At 37.1% G+C, this 13,016-nt stretch overlaps 1 protein-coding gene across 2 annotated transcripts in view; it reads right to left on the reverse strand.

Annotated features, from left to right (window-relative positions):
- Positions 1-2,888: 2,888 nt before the first annotated feature.
- tpcn2 (two pore segment channel 2) overlaps positions 2,889-13,016 on the reverse strand; it is a 31,309-nt gene continuing 21,181 nt past the window's right edge. For both annotated transcript variants that reach the window (XM_081359552.1, XM_081359551.1), the window contains exons 15-25: positions 12,322-12,381; positions 11,989-12,117; positions 11,829-11,878; positions 11,638-11,737; positions 9,993-10,064; positions 9,823-9,896; positions 8,997-9,096; positions 8,307-8,389; positions 6,978-7,059; positions 6,417-6,508; positions 2,889-4,351 (exon numbers count right to left, since the gene is read on the reverse strand). In XM_081359552.1, coding sequence (XP_081215678.1) covers positions 4,273-4,351; positions 6,417-6,508; positions 6,978-7,059; positions 8,307-8,389; positions 8,997-9,096; positions 9,823-9,896; positions 9,993-10,064; positions 11,638-11,737; positions 11,829-11,878; positions 11,989-12,117; positions 12,322-12,381 — 921 coding nt within the window. In that variant the 3' untranslated portion in view covers positions 2,889-4,272. The remainder of the gene's footprint in view (positions 4,352-6,416; positions 6,509-6,977; positions 7,060-8,306; positions 8,390-8,996; positions 9,097-9,822; positions 9,897-9,992; positions 10,065-11,637; positions 11,738-11,828; positions 11,879-11,988; positions 12,118-12,321; positions 12,382-13,016) is intronic.

Raw genomic sequence — 13,016 nt, forward strand, 5'->3', positions numbered from 1 at the left:
AAAAACCTCAGATGACGCAAAAATCGTCATTTAGCGTCATCGGAGGCTTTTCTGTCCAGAGGCGAGAGACTACAGCCAGTAGGAGGAGCTCGTTCCGCATGTCTTCAACCCGCCCATAGGGGGATCTCACGATCAAACGCCGTCTTTTCAGTTTCGACAGAGCCTGTCTACGGAGAGCCTACCCACTCCCTATTAAGTCCTATTGTACTGAAATTTGGTTGTAGTTCCACCAGAGCTCCACTGGGGGCGATCGCCATGGGTGCAAAATGAATGGGAGTCTATGGGGCTAGACGGCTAAATTTGTCTCTTTCACCCGATTGCCGTTGAGAAATCTCAGATTTGAGTGTAGGTTTTTCAAGTTCAACATGGGTTATAGGTCAAAAGTTACATGAACGAGTACTTGTGTCCTTTTGATTTCTTACAGGTTGAGTTGTTGTTGCCCATAACACGCTAGCATTCTGCTAATGAACGCTGATTGGTCAGTGAAGGACTGATTACGACCAGAGATACCACTTGATGGCATCGTGGCATCAGAAGCGGGACCAGAAACAAACTAAACAAAAACTCTTCTAGCACGTGTATTTACCTGTGTCAGCTGTGTTGTCGATGCCTCGAGAGAAAAGAAAGTGCAGAGCGCGAAAGCACCAAAGTGACCGAAGGATTTCCGTAAAGCAGTATCTCTGGTCGTACGATGTGTATGATGTCATTGACATTTTAAAACATTTTTTTAAGCAAATAAGTGACTCTAAAAAATCTAACACCCAGCAACGTGTAATTTTTTGGCATCTCCTTTCGAATACTCAAATTAAATTCAAATTACTAGACAAAAAATTATATCCTGAGAAAAGTGGATTTTGACTGGTATAGCGCCAATGACCTCCATTCATTCTGCACTCGTCCTGTGAGCGCCCTCATATGGAATCAAAGTGGAACTGCAACCAGTTCAGAAGCACGGAGAGTGAAACTTCTCGCCTTATTAGACATTCTCTGGTTTCGAGTCAACTAGTAGCCTAGTCTTATCATTTCTTCTGATACTGCCCTCTGTAACCGGTAGGCGTGGCTTGGGAGTGGCCTCGTAGGGCAGCGAAGCAAGTGCATTCTGGGAGTTGTCGTCTTTCATCCACATGAGCCAAAAATACATTCCCTGGCTTTTCTCAGTCTAGAAGGCACCAACTTCTAAAATAATTGAACATTTCTACTACATAAATGACACAATTTAAATACACATTCATCTTTCCAGTGGTGAAATATCTCTTCAAGTTTGACAATCTCACTGAAATAGGTGGACAAATAGCATGGTGTAAACGCATTAGTTGTATAGTTGCATAGTTGTATAGTATAGTAGCCTAATAGTGACAACGCTATCTCTATATGGTTCTGAATAGGCTTGCTTGCTTACCCTAATCTTTTCAATGGTAGGCTAGTGGTTTCCACAAAAATATTAAACTGTAACTCCGCCAATTTTCAACACGCTTTGTATTGTTACAATGTCTGCAGAATGTAAATGAACACTGTAACTCGTTCTCTGTATTAACTGGACCAAGAAACTCACGTTTATTTGTCAGCAAAATTGACATTTAATTTTGACAGCTCCAGCTTTTGTGAAAACTACAGATTATACCTCCGCTTTTTTGTATCCCTGCCCACAGACAGCAGGATTATTAACAGAACAGTTATTGTTAGAGTAGGTTTATCACTAAAAATTGAATCGTAGGCTATACTCTTTAAACAGCATTCTGGTAGATAAGGAACACTATGGCAACAGTTTTCTTACCTGTACATGACGGCGTTTCACTTCGGGAGGTTGGGCGGAACAGCACGTTTCTGTTTGGCCTCATGGTGCGTTTACACTAGCCTACAACGATATGCTTAACCCGATGAACCCTTCACTGGAAACCGAAAGTAATCTCACTCCCGCTAAACGTTCACTCTTTAAATTCTTGCACCCGGCAACAATACACGACACCATTAGTTTGCTAAGAAGTATTTCCTACTAAAGCAAGGTGGCAGCCAAGATTTTTTGAAAGCTTAGCTGTTAAGTTCCCCTTTTAAGCAGCAAAAACTGTTTTCAACATTGATAATAATTAGAAATATTAAATATAATACTCAAATAATTTTGAGCAGCAAATCGAAATATTAGAGAATGATTTTGAAAACCCTCACTGAGGCCACAGCACATATAGAGGAAAGGTAAACAAACCGTGTAAGGGAACTCTGTGTTTGTTTGGAAGATGAGGGGAATGATTGTGTCACTCTGATGTGTGTTCAACACAAGGTCAGACAGACTTGCATTCTGTTTTAGGTGTGTATGTTTAGCCACTTAATCAGTGGAAAGTGTGTGTATGTGTGTGAGAGAGAGAGAGAGAGAGAGAGAGAGTGTGTGTGTGTGTGTGTGTGTGTGTGTGTGTGTGTGTGGACATGTTTTTCTACACCGGTGGCGACTTAAACCTGAATGCACACAGACTCATGGGGACTCGTGTCACCGTGGGGACCTAAATTGAGGTCCCCATGGGTACAAAAGCTTATAAATCATACAGAATTAGTTTTTTTTTTAAATGTAAAAATGCAGAATGTCTCCTGTGATGGGTAGGTTTAGGGATAGGGTTAGTGTAAGGAGATAGAATATACAGTTTGTACAGTATAAAAACCATTACGTCTATGGAGAGTCCTCACAAAGATAGTGCACCAGACGTGTGTGTGTGTGTGTGTGTGTTAATCTACTTTCCTGGAGGCTGAGGAAGTCCATAATGACCTATAAAATGATCTTGCTAAATAGACTTGAAAATTTGAAACTTGTGTAAGATCTAAAGCATAGGCTTGTGTGGCCCTCTTATAAAATGTGATTTCATATAAAGTTTGTTTGATACACAGCATGCTACAACTATAATAATGATAAAAATCTGATTTGCCTGTATAGACAGTTAACAGAGACACTTAATCAACAAGTTTCTCTTTGAACAGGAAGAGCAAAATACAGGTTTGTTATTCAACCATTTAAACCAATTTCATGTATTGATAACAGTAAAACACCATCTCTGATAATATTGAAAACATGGAACATATCCCAATCATGACCAAAATTATTGAAATTCACTGACTCAACAGTCCAGGTCACATTTCCCCAAATCTCAAAGAAAAATAAGACATTAAATTTTGCACCGTTTGCTTTGTGACATTTGCACGATAATAAACCAGAAATGTACTATTTATAATAATACAAAACAACAAACTTCTCAATCCTGTCAGGACACAATGACTGAATTATTTTTATTGCATAAATTAAAGGCAGTGTAAAAAAGAATACTATCATGATGTATGCTTACAATTGTACTTTGAAAATTGAAATAATATATAAGGTTTTTTTACATTGCAGAATTGAGAATTTTGGATGAGGCATTTGCTTATTTTTTTTTTTATACAATATATGGTTACACTTAATTTTACGGTGACAGTTATATTGTACTTACTTAAATATGTTTGGAGTAATATTAATTACCTACATGTACTTATAGAGATATGGTTAGGGTTTGGTTTAGGGTTAGTTTCTTGTATTTGTGCATAATTTACTGTTATTACTACCGTATAGTAAGTACGTGTAGTAACGTGTAACTACGTGACCTTAAAATAAAGTGTTACCCAATATATTTATTGTGTCGATTTACTTTTCTTTTTTAATTTTTGGGGTGAAATACGATCTGGACATTTCTTGAGAGATTCACCCATAAAAATTTCTGTCAAATCTAACATAAATAAAAGCACTGAACAAACATAATGGCACAGTCAGAAATATAGAATTAATAAAAAACAAAGCTAAAAAACATTTAATACATTTATGAGTCTTGTCCCTTTGTTTCCATGATTTTTTTAAACAAAAATCTATAGATTGTTATTTTGTTGTTCCGATTGTAACAGCCTTACAAAAAATAAATAAAGAAACATTGGTTATGAAATGAATTTCCAATTCAGACAAAAACGGTGGCACTGATCCCACTATTATTCACAGGTTGTAAGAACTCTGGGACTCCAGCAACAGGAGTGACTTGAGCTAAAACTTCTTTTTAAATTGAAGTTCCTCTGAACATTAATCATGTGACTCTCTGTTAGAAAACACATACATCCTTTCCCAGGCCGACCTGAAGCAACACCGATCCTATAATGGGAAACAGGCCCTCCAAAACGGATGGATATGTAAACATGAGGCCTACACAGACGTGATGGAGTCCTGGAGGATTGTGGGATTGTTTTTGGAGGTGGAGTTGAGGGGGTTTAGGGTCACCAGGAGAGGTGGAGATGAGGATGTTGTTGTAGTTGAGCAAGTAACTCTTCTTCTGTCGGCTCTTGGACATGCTCTCTGAAAACAGAGGATGGGCAAAATAAAATAAAATAATCAGATATTTTAACCACACTCTTACAAACCTATCACTTTTCTCTCACTTTCATTAAACAGTTATAGTTAGTGAAAGTGTTTGGCATAGGTCTGCTATCGTGGTGATGATAAAAAGTGAGTATCGATAGAGATTTTACCACTTTGTTTATATTAGGGGTATTCAATTAAAGTTCCAAGAGGTCCAGTCTCTATATTTCCTTTCCAGCGTAGGTTCAGACAATACTTTTTTGGAGTAGTTATATATATATATATTTCCATCTGGGCAGAAGTAGTACACTGATTTAAATAGGCAAATGTTTAAGAGTGAAAGAGTCTATGATTGGATCATTATCGCAGTGATCATTATGTTTCTATCATGTTTGGCAACAGTTCTTCTAACCCTAACTGATGGAGTGTGTAGATTTTCATTTGTTAAACAACCATGTATGAATCATGAAGAATCATTTTCACACATGAATCGGCCAGAGCTTAAACTCATTGAAAGTCTTTGGGATGTGCTGGAGGAGACTTTACAGAGTGATGGACTCTTGCATTGACAATACAAGATCTTGACCAAAAATGTATGCACCTTTTGATGGAGATACATTTTGTGATGTCCATCTAGAGGTTTTGAGCCTAATGGATCTTGACATTGTCATCCTCGAATATGGCCATGATGTGTCTTCATACATGGTTGATTAAAAAATGAGAAGCTACACACTCCATCAATTAGGGTTAGAAGATCTGTTGCCAAACATATAACATGATAGAAACATAATAATCACTGCAATAATGATCCAAAATCCAACGCACACAGAGCAGAAAGGGCTTGAATGAAGCGCGTTCAAATATTAGAGGATATAGCACATAATTATCATTACCATAAACTACTCTGAGTGCTTGTGGTGTGAACCACTCTGTTGTTTTGACATGCTGCTCACTTTAATCTGTAGAAATGATAAAATGGTAGCCTGGGAAAACCCAGACAACTTTCGGCAAATTTAGATTTGCCCTGCAAGTAAGTCTGGCAAAGAGCTCATTCAAGTCCATTTCCCCATGCCGAGAAATCAAGGGACCAATCAGAAACGTTGAGGCGGGCTTTACACATGACGATCGCTCTGATTGGTTTTAGGTCTAGCCTATCCAGAGGCATTTGAGCGACGTCCGTTAGTGAAGCGCACCAACTTTTAAATGCATTATTATATTCAAATTTCAAACACATGAGGACAGTCTCCATGAAAGACCCACTGGCAGATGAACGTGCTACTACATTTCTCTCCGAAACGGTAGGAAATTAAATTAGATTTAATAGAGGATTTTAACTGTGACAAGATGATTGACAGGGCAGTTTACGTGACAGGATGCACGCGACAGATCCGTCTGATAAAGATGACGAGGTAGTATGTCCCAAAGTTGCCTACTTTTTTGCCACACATTCAAAAGTAAATACCTTTTCTTCACAAAAAGAGTACATACTTTTATGGCGTAGTGTAACTTAGGCGAATTGGGACGCAGCATATGGCTATGCACATGACGATCTCTGATTGGTTTTAGGAGTTTTAGGTCTGTCCAGTTTCGCCCAGAGGCATTTGAGCGACGTCCGTTGGTGACGCCCGTTTGGAAATGAGTTATTAAAGGAGCTTTGCCAGACCATAACTCAGTTACTACTGAGAATGGTCTGGTTTTAACCAGGCTAATAAAACGGTGCTAGAGTTTTTGTCTCGCGGTCCGCTATATGAGGATGCCTGGTGTATACCGTGGTGTGTACTGTAAAACTGGGGGACACGTTTTCTCCCATTTCTCAAGAAACTTTGAGACGGAAATTGGTAGCACTTTACTTTCAGGAGACGTTGTTACAGTGTAATTACACAAATAGGTGATTAATTACATGTGCTTACTATAGGGCTACGGTAAGGGTTTGGTTTAAGATTAGCTACTTGCAATTATGCATATTTACAGTTAAAGCTGTAGTAAATACATGTGACGAGTTACTGCATGACCTTAAAGTGTTACTGGGAACTTATCGATGGCTTTTTTCCCACAGTCTTACCTGAACATAAACTGCACAGTGCTTTGATAGGCGATTCTCTCCACATCCTCAACAGACAGAGTATTACTGCGGTCCCACTTATAGGTGAAGTTCTGAACACACGAACAAAAGAAAAACACACAAGGTTAACTAGCATGCTTAGAAACAGATTTATGAACCTGTCAAGAAAAGGTCAGACTTTATGGATTCAGTTCAGGATCTCATTATGACAAACAGTAATGCTATGTAAAAAGGTGTGCTTCCAACACTACATTAAGGTTAAGGTTAGGGGTTAGTATTTGACCTTAGCCCTATTTCAGCGTTGTCTAGGTAGTCGGCACTGTGACTGACATGACCAGTGAAGTCTTTACAATCTGCCTGGGGTGGGGTGTGCACTTCACTAAAACAAATCAAGCTTTTGAGAATATGTTCAGTAGTTCATCAGATTTCAGTCATTTGATAATAATAGGGCTATATATATTTTATAATGTGCACATAATAATGTGCATGTGATGAATTCGCAATAAGACCAGGAAAGTATATGGTCGATCTTGAATTATTTAAACCAAACAATCTACATACCTCCAAAATGAGTGCCACAAACAGGTTGACCCACATGACTGAAGATGTCATCCACCAGGCCACAAAGTACACCAAAGACCACCTGGCATGGAAGAGTTATGGGTACAAATTTACAAAACCCTGCCCAGCCAAAGCAACCAAATATGTTAAAGATAGCCAGAAGAGAGTGTGTGTACTTGTGTACCAAACTAACAGGGGGAAAATTGTGCGATAGCAGTTCGATTGATTTTACATTTATAATTATCTCGCATTTTGTCTATCTTTGAATTTAATGGCAATGCTGAAAAATGTGATAAGGGACCAACAGGAACTGTAATGACATTGCTTTCTAAATACATAGACATTAATATGGAGTTGGTCCCCTCTTTGCAGCTATACCAGCTTCAACTCTACTGGGAGGGCTTTCCACAAGATTTTAGAGTGTTTCTGTGGGAATTTTGCAGATTCATTAAGTAGAATATTTGTGAGGTCAGACACAGATGTTGGATGAGAAGTCTTGGCTCGCAATCTCTGTTGCTTTACAGCTGGCACAATGCATTCTTAATGACATGAACTTTTTTTGCTCACCAGCCACTGTAGCTAGTGGTTTTCTAAAGTTACAAGCCACTCAGCACTTTCACTGGCCACAATTCTGACATTGATACCATGGGAAAGACTGGCATACAGATATTTTTAATATTGCATAAATTGGCAGCAGGTTTATTAGGCTGCTGTCACTTTAAGACTTGATGCAAGGATCCATTATACTGTTACACATGCGTTTTCTTTCTCAACTGTTTTCGTTCACTTGAAACATTGTTTATGTGAATACTCGCCCAGACTGGCATTTTGACATTATTTTGTGTGTATTTGACTTGTTTTAGTGCAAAAAGATTTAGTACTGAGAGACGGCTTTATGCGCCGCACTTTTTGTGTCTGTGAGCATAAAATCTACGGAAATGAGTAAAAAGATTATTATTACATAGTGCTTTCATATGTACTTCTGTACACCCAAAGCACTTTAAAATCAATCATTGCACTTAGTTTATTATTTCAGATGCCTTTTTAAAAGACTACAATTGAAAAATGTATATATTATATATAAAATTCAACCCGCCAAAGTGGCTAGTAGGAGTGAACGTGCACCACTCCATCCCACTCTTGGTATTGTACTTGGTGATGTGGGGCGATGGAAACCGTATGTCAAATGTCATTTTTGCTTCTTCAAAATGACCAGAAACACTGGTCCACTCTTGGTCAATGTCCAATGACGGTCCCGTTAGTAATATTGGCATGTAAATGTGTTTGTGTGTGTGTGTGTGTGTGTGTGTGTATGTGTGTGTATCTTACTCTGTAGTGTATCTGGTGTATGCATCTGTGAAAACATGCCAGTTATTCACCACCATGATGTTATAGAGCAGGACCAGAGAGGACTGGAAACATGTAACACGAAGAAAACAGAGTTACATTTATTTTGCATCAAGAGTTCAATCATTTACATTCATTTTTGAGTTAAAAAAAATGTTTTCCTTAATTTTATGAAAGTTTAAAAAATAAATTACAAAACAGAAATAGATTGGGCAGAAACCTTGTATCTCCAAAACCAAATAATCAAATAAAGCCTTGTCAAAGTCGATATTGTGGCTTAATATATGGTCAGACACTTGCATGTGTCACTATATTATTAACATTTTACCCAAATCATGCTCAAATAGAGCTAGAAACTTCATTAAAGTTTGAGACGAGTGGAGTTATGAGGTTTTAACGACAGTTTGAGGATCCAATGGAGTTACAAGGTTTAGTCATAAGCTCTTTTTAATACTTTTCATTGGTTAGACTTGAAAAAGGTGACCAATAGTAACGATTTATGAAATTTGATGAAATTATTGCAATTTGGTCAAATCCATTGACTAGTTCTTCCTCACAAGTGCTCATTTTAGCATTCTGGGAACTTGTTAGAAACCTATTTGTCATGAACCTATTCGGATGTGTATGATTCGCGAGGGTGTCATGGGAGGCTGAGACATCTGTGCAACTTACAGCAAAATCATCAAAATTGTTTGGCCAGTACTCCAGCTGTTCAAAAGTGCCACAATCCATGCTGTAGGGACCCGTGTCGTTCTCTGTGCTGGCGTTCAGACTGAAAGGAGAGCGCATAGAGACAGAGAGAGAAGATGTAGAGCGCATAGAGTTGTCAACAAGGATTTACACAATATAACTAATCACACTACTGGTCAAAGGCATCATTACTCTAGTCTTATGATCCTACAGAAGTCATTCTAATATTATTATTGGTGTTTGTTTGTTGTTATTAGTTCTAATTGACCCAAACTTTTGAATGGTAGTGTATCACCACAATAAAAAAACAAAATTGATAATAATCAGAAATGTTTTGTTAGCAGCAAATCATCAATCAGTATGATTTCTGAAGGACCATGTGACACTGAAGACTGGAGTAATAATGCTGAAAATTCAGCTTTGATCACAGGAATGAATTACATTTTAAAATACATTCAAATAGTAAATAAATCTTTCAAATTGCAATAATATTTCACAATATTACTTTTATTTTACTGTATTTCACATCAAATAAATGCAGAGACTTCTTTCAAAACATTTTAAAACCTTAATTATTCCAAACGTTGCCATCAAAGGAATAAAGCACAATTTAAAATATTATAAAATATATTCAATTCTAAAATGTTCAAATAGAAAACCGCTTTTTTTAATTTGTAATAATATTTCACAATATTACATTTTACTGTATTTTTGATCAAATAAATGCAGCCTTGTTGCGCATAAGAGACTGTTTTCCCCAGTAATATTGAGATATGTTTGTGATAAATGTGCGGTTGATGTACCGTACCTCATGTTTGGCGGAGGGGTTATGGCTCCCTGGAAAAGCCAGATACCAAGAACTGCAAACACATAGTACACCACCTGCATCAGAGACGACACATGTACAGGTGAAGAGACTGATCTCATCATTAATGATGAAACAGCATTGTGACACTGTAAAACGGGTCGCTCACTCACCAACAGAATGCCAGCAAATGCCCGCAAGTTTTTCACCAGGTCCACGAGAGTGCTGGCCACCACAGCCATCAACTAAAGCCCAAAGAACAAAAACATTATTAGTGCACTTGATACATGTCAGATGACAATGGGGGGTAGACCGATTATGCCAACTGTACATGAAATATAGTCATAGCCAAAAATACTGGCACCCATGAATTGTTTTTTAAATAGTATGAGCATTAATGTGTTAACAGTACCCCCCATTTGCAGTGTTTATGTTGTTGTTGCTACAGTAGGTTGGCTGTTTTATATGACTGATGTACTACTTCTCAAAGACAATATTTACCCCTGGTTTCACAGACGAGGCTTAAAGGGATAGTTCACCCAAAAATGAAAATTCTGTCATCATTTACTCTCCCTCAAGTTGTTCCAAACCTGTATGACTTTCTTTCTTCTGCTGAACACAAAAGAAGATATTTTGAAGAAAGTCGGTAACCAAACGACTGATGAACCCCATTGACTTCCATAGTAGGGAAAAAAAATACTATAGATGTCAATGGGGACCAGCAACTGTTTAATTACCAACCTTCTTTTAAATATCTTCTTTTGTGTTCAGCAGAAGAAAGAAAGTCATACAGGTTTGGAACAACTTGAGGGAGAGTAAAAGATGACAGAATTTTCATTTTTGGGTGAACTATCCCTTTAAGCTAGACTAAAACGCATGTTTGAGCTGTTTTAACTGAAAGCAACTTGCACTGAGATATCTTAAAATATGTTTGTTTTGTCTCATGTTATTTTTTTCTAAGACACATTTATAAAACCTACTTAAATGTCCTAATTGAACTAAGGCTTAATCTAAGCCCTGTCTGTGAAACCGGGCCTTAATGTTTAATTAGTTTTTATTTAAGCTGTGTCTCTGTTCTGCGGCCGGTTGCATAAACATAGTCACAATGTTAAGACAGTGTCTTAAGTTCTAGAATTACCTACTAGCCGTTAGTCAGGGGCAGTCAGTCTTAGTTTTCGTTATCTACGTTTTTATGTAACTGATTTAAAAAAGCTATGAACCATCGTAAAGAAAATAAATTGATGTCTAACTTGTAAGTCTAGTCTTAGAGGTTTATGCAACCGGCAGTGGCAAGTAAGTCCAGATTAAACTCCACCTAAATACCATGAAAAGAGACGAAAACTGCAGAAAGAAGAAAGAAATCACATTTAAATCAGAGAGAATTTGAGTAGATTGCAAATGGCCGTATAGAGATGTACTGTATGAACGTCATTAATGGCTATTAGAAGCACTCATGTACAGTTATGTTTCCTAAAGGTTGCGCTACCAAAATTAAAATATAAGGTGATATATAATTGTCCAGGGCTGCGTTTCCCAGAAGCATCACAAGCCTAAAGTTGATCCTAGAACAATTGCCACCAATGATCTCTCTATGCTTTTGGGAAACACAGTTCAGGCCATTTATAATACTAATAATTAATAATTTGTTTATGGTTTTCGGTGGGTTATAAGCTAAGTGCTTTGCAGTGTTCTGCAAATATTCTGCTTTTAACAGTGATCTGCTAGAAACTATTTCTAGAAAAAAATTAGAAATGCAATGGTGCAAGTGTGTTCAGCTTGTAGAAGCAAGGTGTTTAATGTGAGTATCCTGACACCAACCTTGATTTCTGGAATTATCCTGAGGAAACGGAAAACAATCAACATGTTGACCAATCGCACCATCTCCCACAAAGCTATCACACGGTGTGGAACCGGATCCCTGTCAAAATGAGAGGAAAACATCAGATCAAGGCGTTTGGAGAACAGATTTATTCTGTGATCTTATGATTGTAAATCCCACACACACTCACACTTCCTCAGGGGGATTTTTGTATGTGATGAGTATGGCGATCTGAAGAGCCTGTTGAGGATAAAAGAACAACATAACGTGTCTCCAGTTATTGCATGCATGCATGTACGCTGCATAAATCCAAGGATTATTATAAATAGAATTAAAATCGCAAAAATTACCAGCAAAAGAACAGTGAGAAATCCATCAAAAATGTTATTCCTGAAAGACAGGTAACCTCTCCAACCAAAAGCCACTATTTTCAGTAACATCTCAATTAAATAGTACAGGATGAAAGCACAGTTGATGATCTAGAAGGCAGAAAAGATATTCGCATTAATACTAATTGAACCACATTCAAAATTCAGAAAACACAATAAATCAACTATTGCTAAAACAATACAAATAAATAAAAACACAAGCCAAACAAAAATTTGATTTATTAGTTTTGAACCAGCCAATGAAATTTCATCATTGCAGCAGCATAAATAGTTTTCAATGCATGAGACGGTCACCTCCATATAGAAGTAATTCCTCTCTGAGGCGGATTTCTCTGAATTCAGAACCAAGGCGGTCTGCAGAAAAACAACAGAAATCAGAGATGAACTTCAAGTTTCAGAGAGCCAGAGCAACCAAGCGCACGGTTTGTGTTCAGTGTACAGGATTGACCACTGTAGTCCAAGCTATAACTTTTGTTATGCATATACTATCCACAAGATGGCACCATTTCACAACAAAACAAAGAAATATCATTTTGATCAACAAAGATTTTGTAATGCATTTCTGTGAGCTAAATTCTTTACCCCTGATATTTCAAATAATGTTCTAATCTTTCAATAAATAAAATGAATAATACAATTATTTTGCTAATATAAGTTCTAACCTGATGCAGGTTTTAAATTATATTAATTGTAGAAATAATTGATGGTATGTATGATCACTTTTAAATTTATAGATTTTTTATTTTTTTTTATCTGTGGTCAATATTTTTCTTGTTTATATCAAAAAATGACAGTAATAAAAATGACTAAAACTTATACATTTTCTAATTTGTAATTTAATTGAATTTTCCATTTCTATCACAAGATCTATCCCCTTGCAGGACCATCATGAACCACTGGGTGGTGAAAAAACTATTTGGGAAAACCTTGTTTAATGGACTGAATTCTGGAATTGTATGTGATTTTCTTTATGTACATTGGGTAATGCG

The sequence above is a fragment of the Scardinius erythrophthalmus genome (genome assembly GCF_964197995.2).
Source record: "Scardinius erythrophthalmus genome assembly, chromosome: 2".
Taxonomy (NCBI): domain Eukaryota; kingdom Metazoa; phylum Chordata; class Actinopteri; order Cypriniformes; family Leuciscidae; genus Scardinius; species Scardinius erythrophthalmus.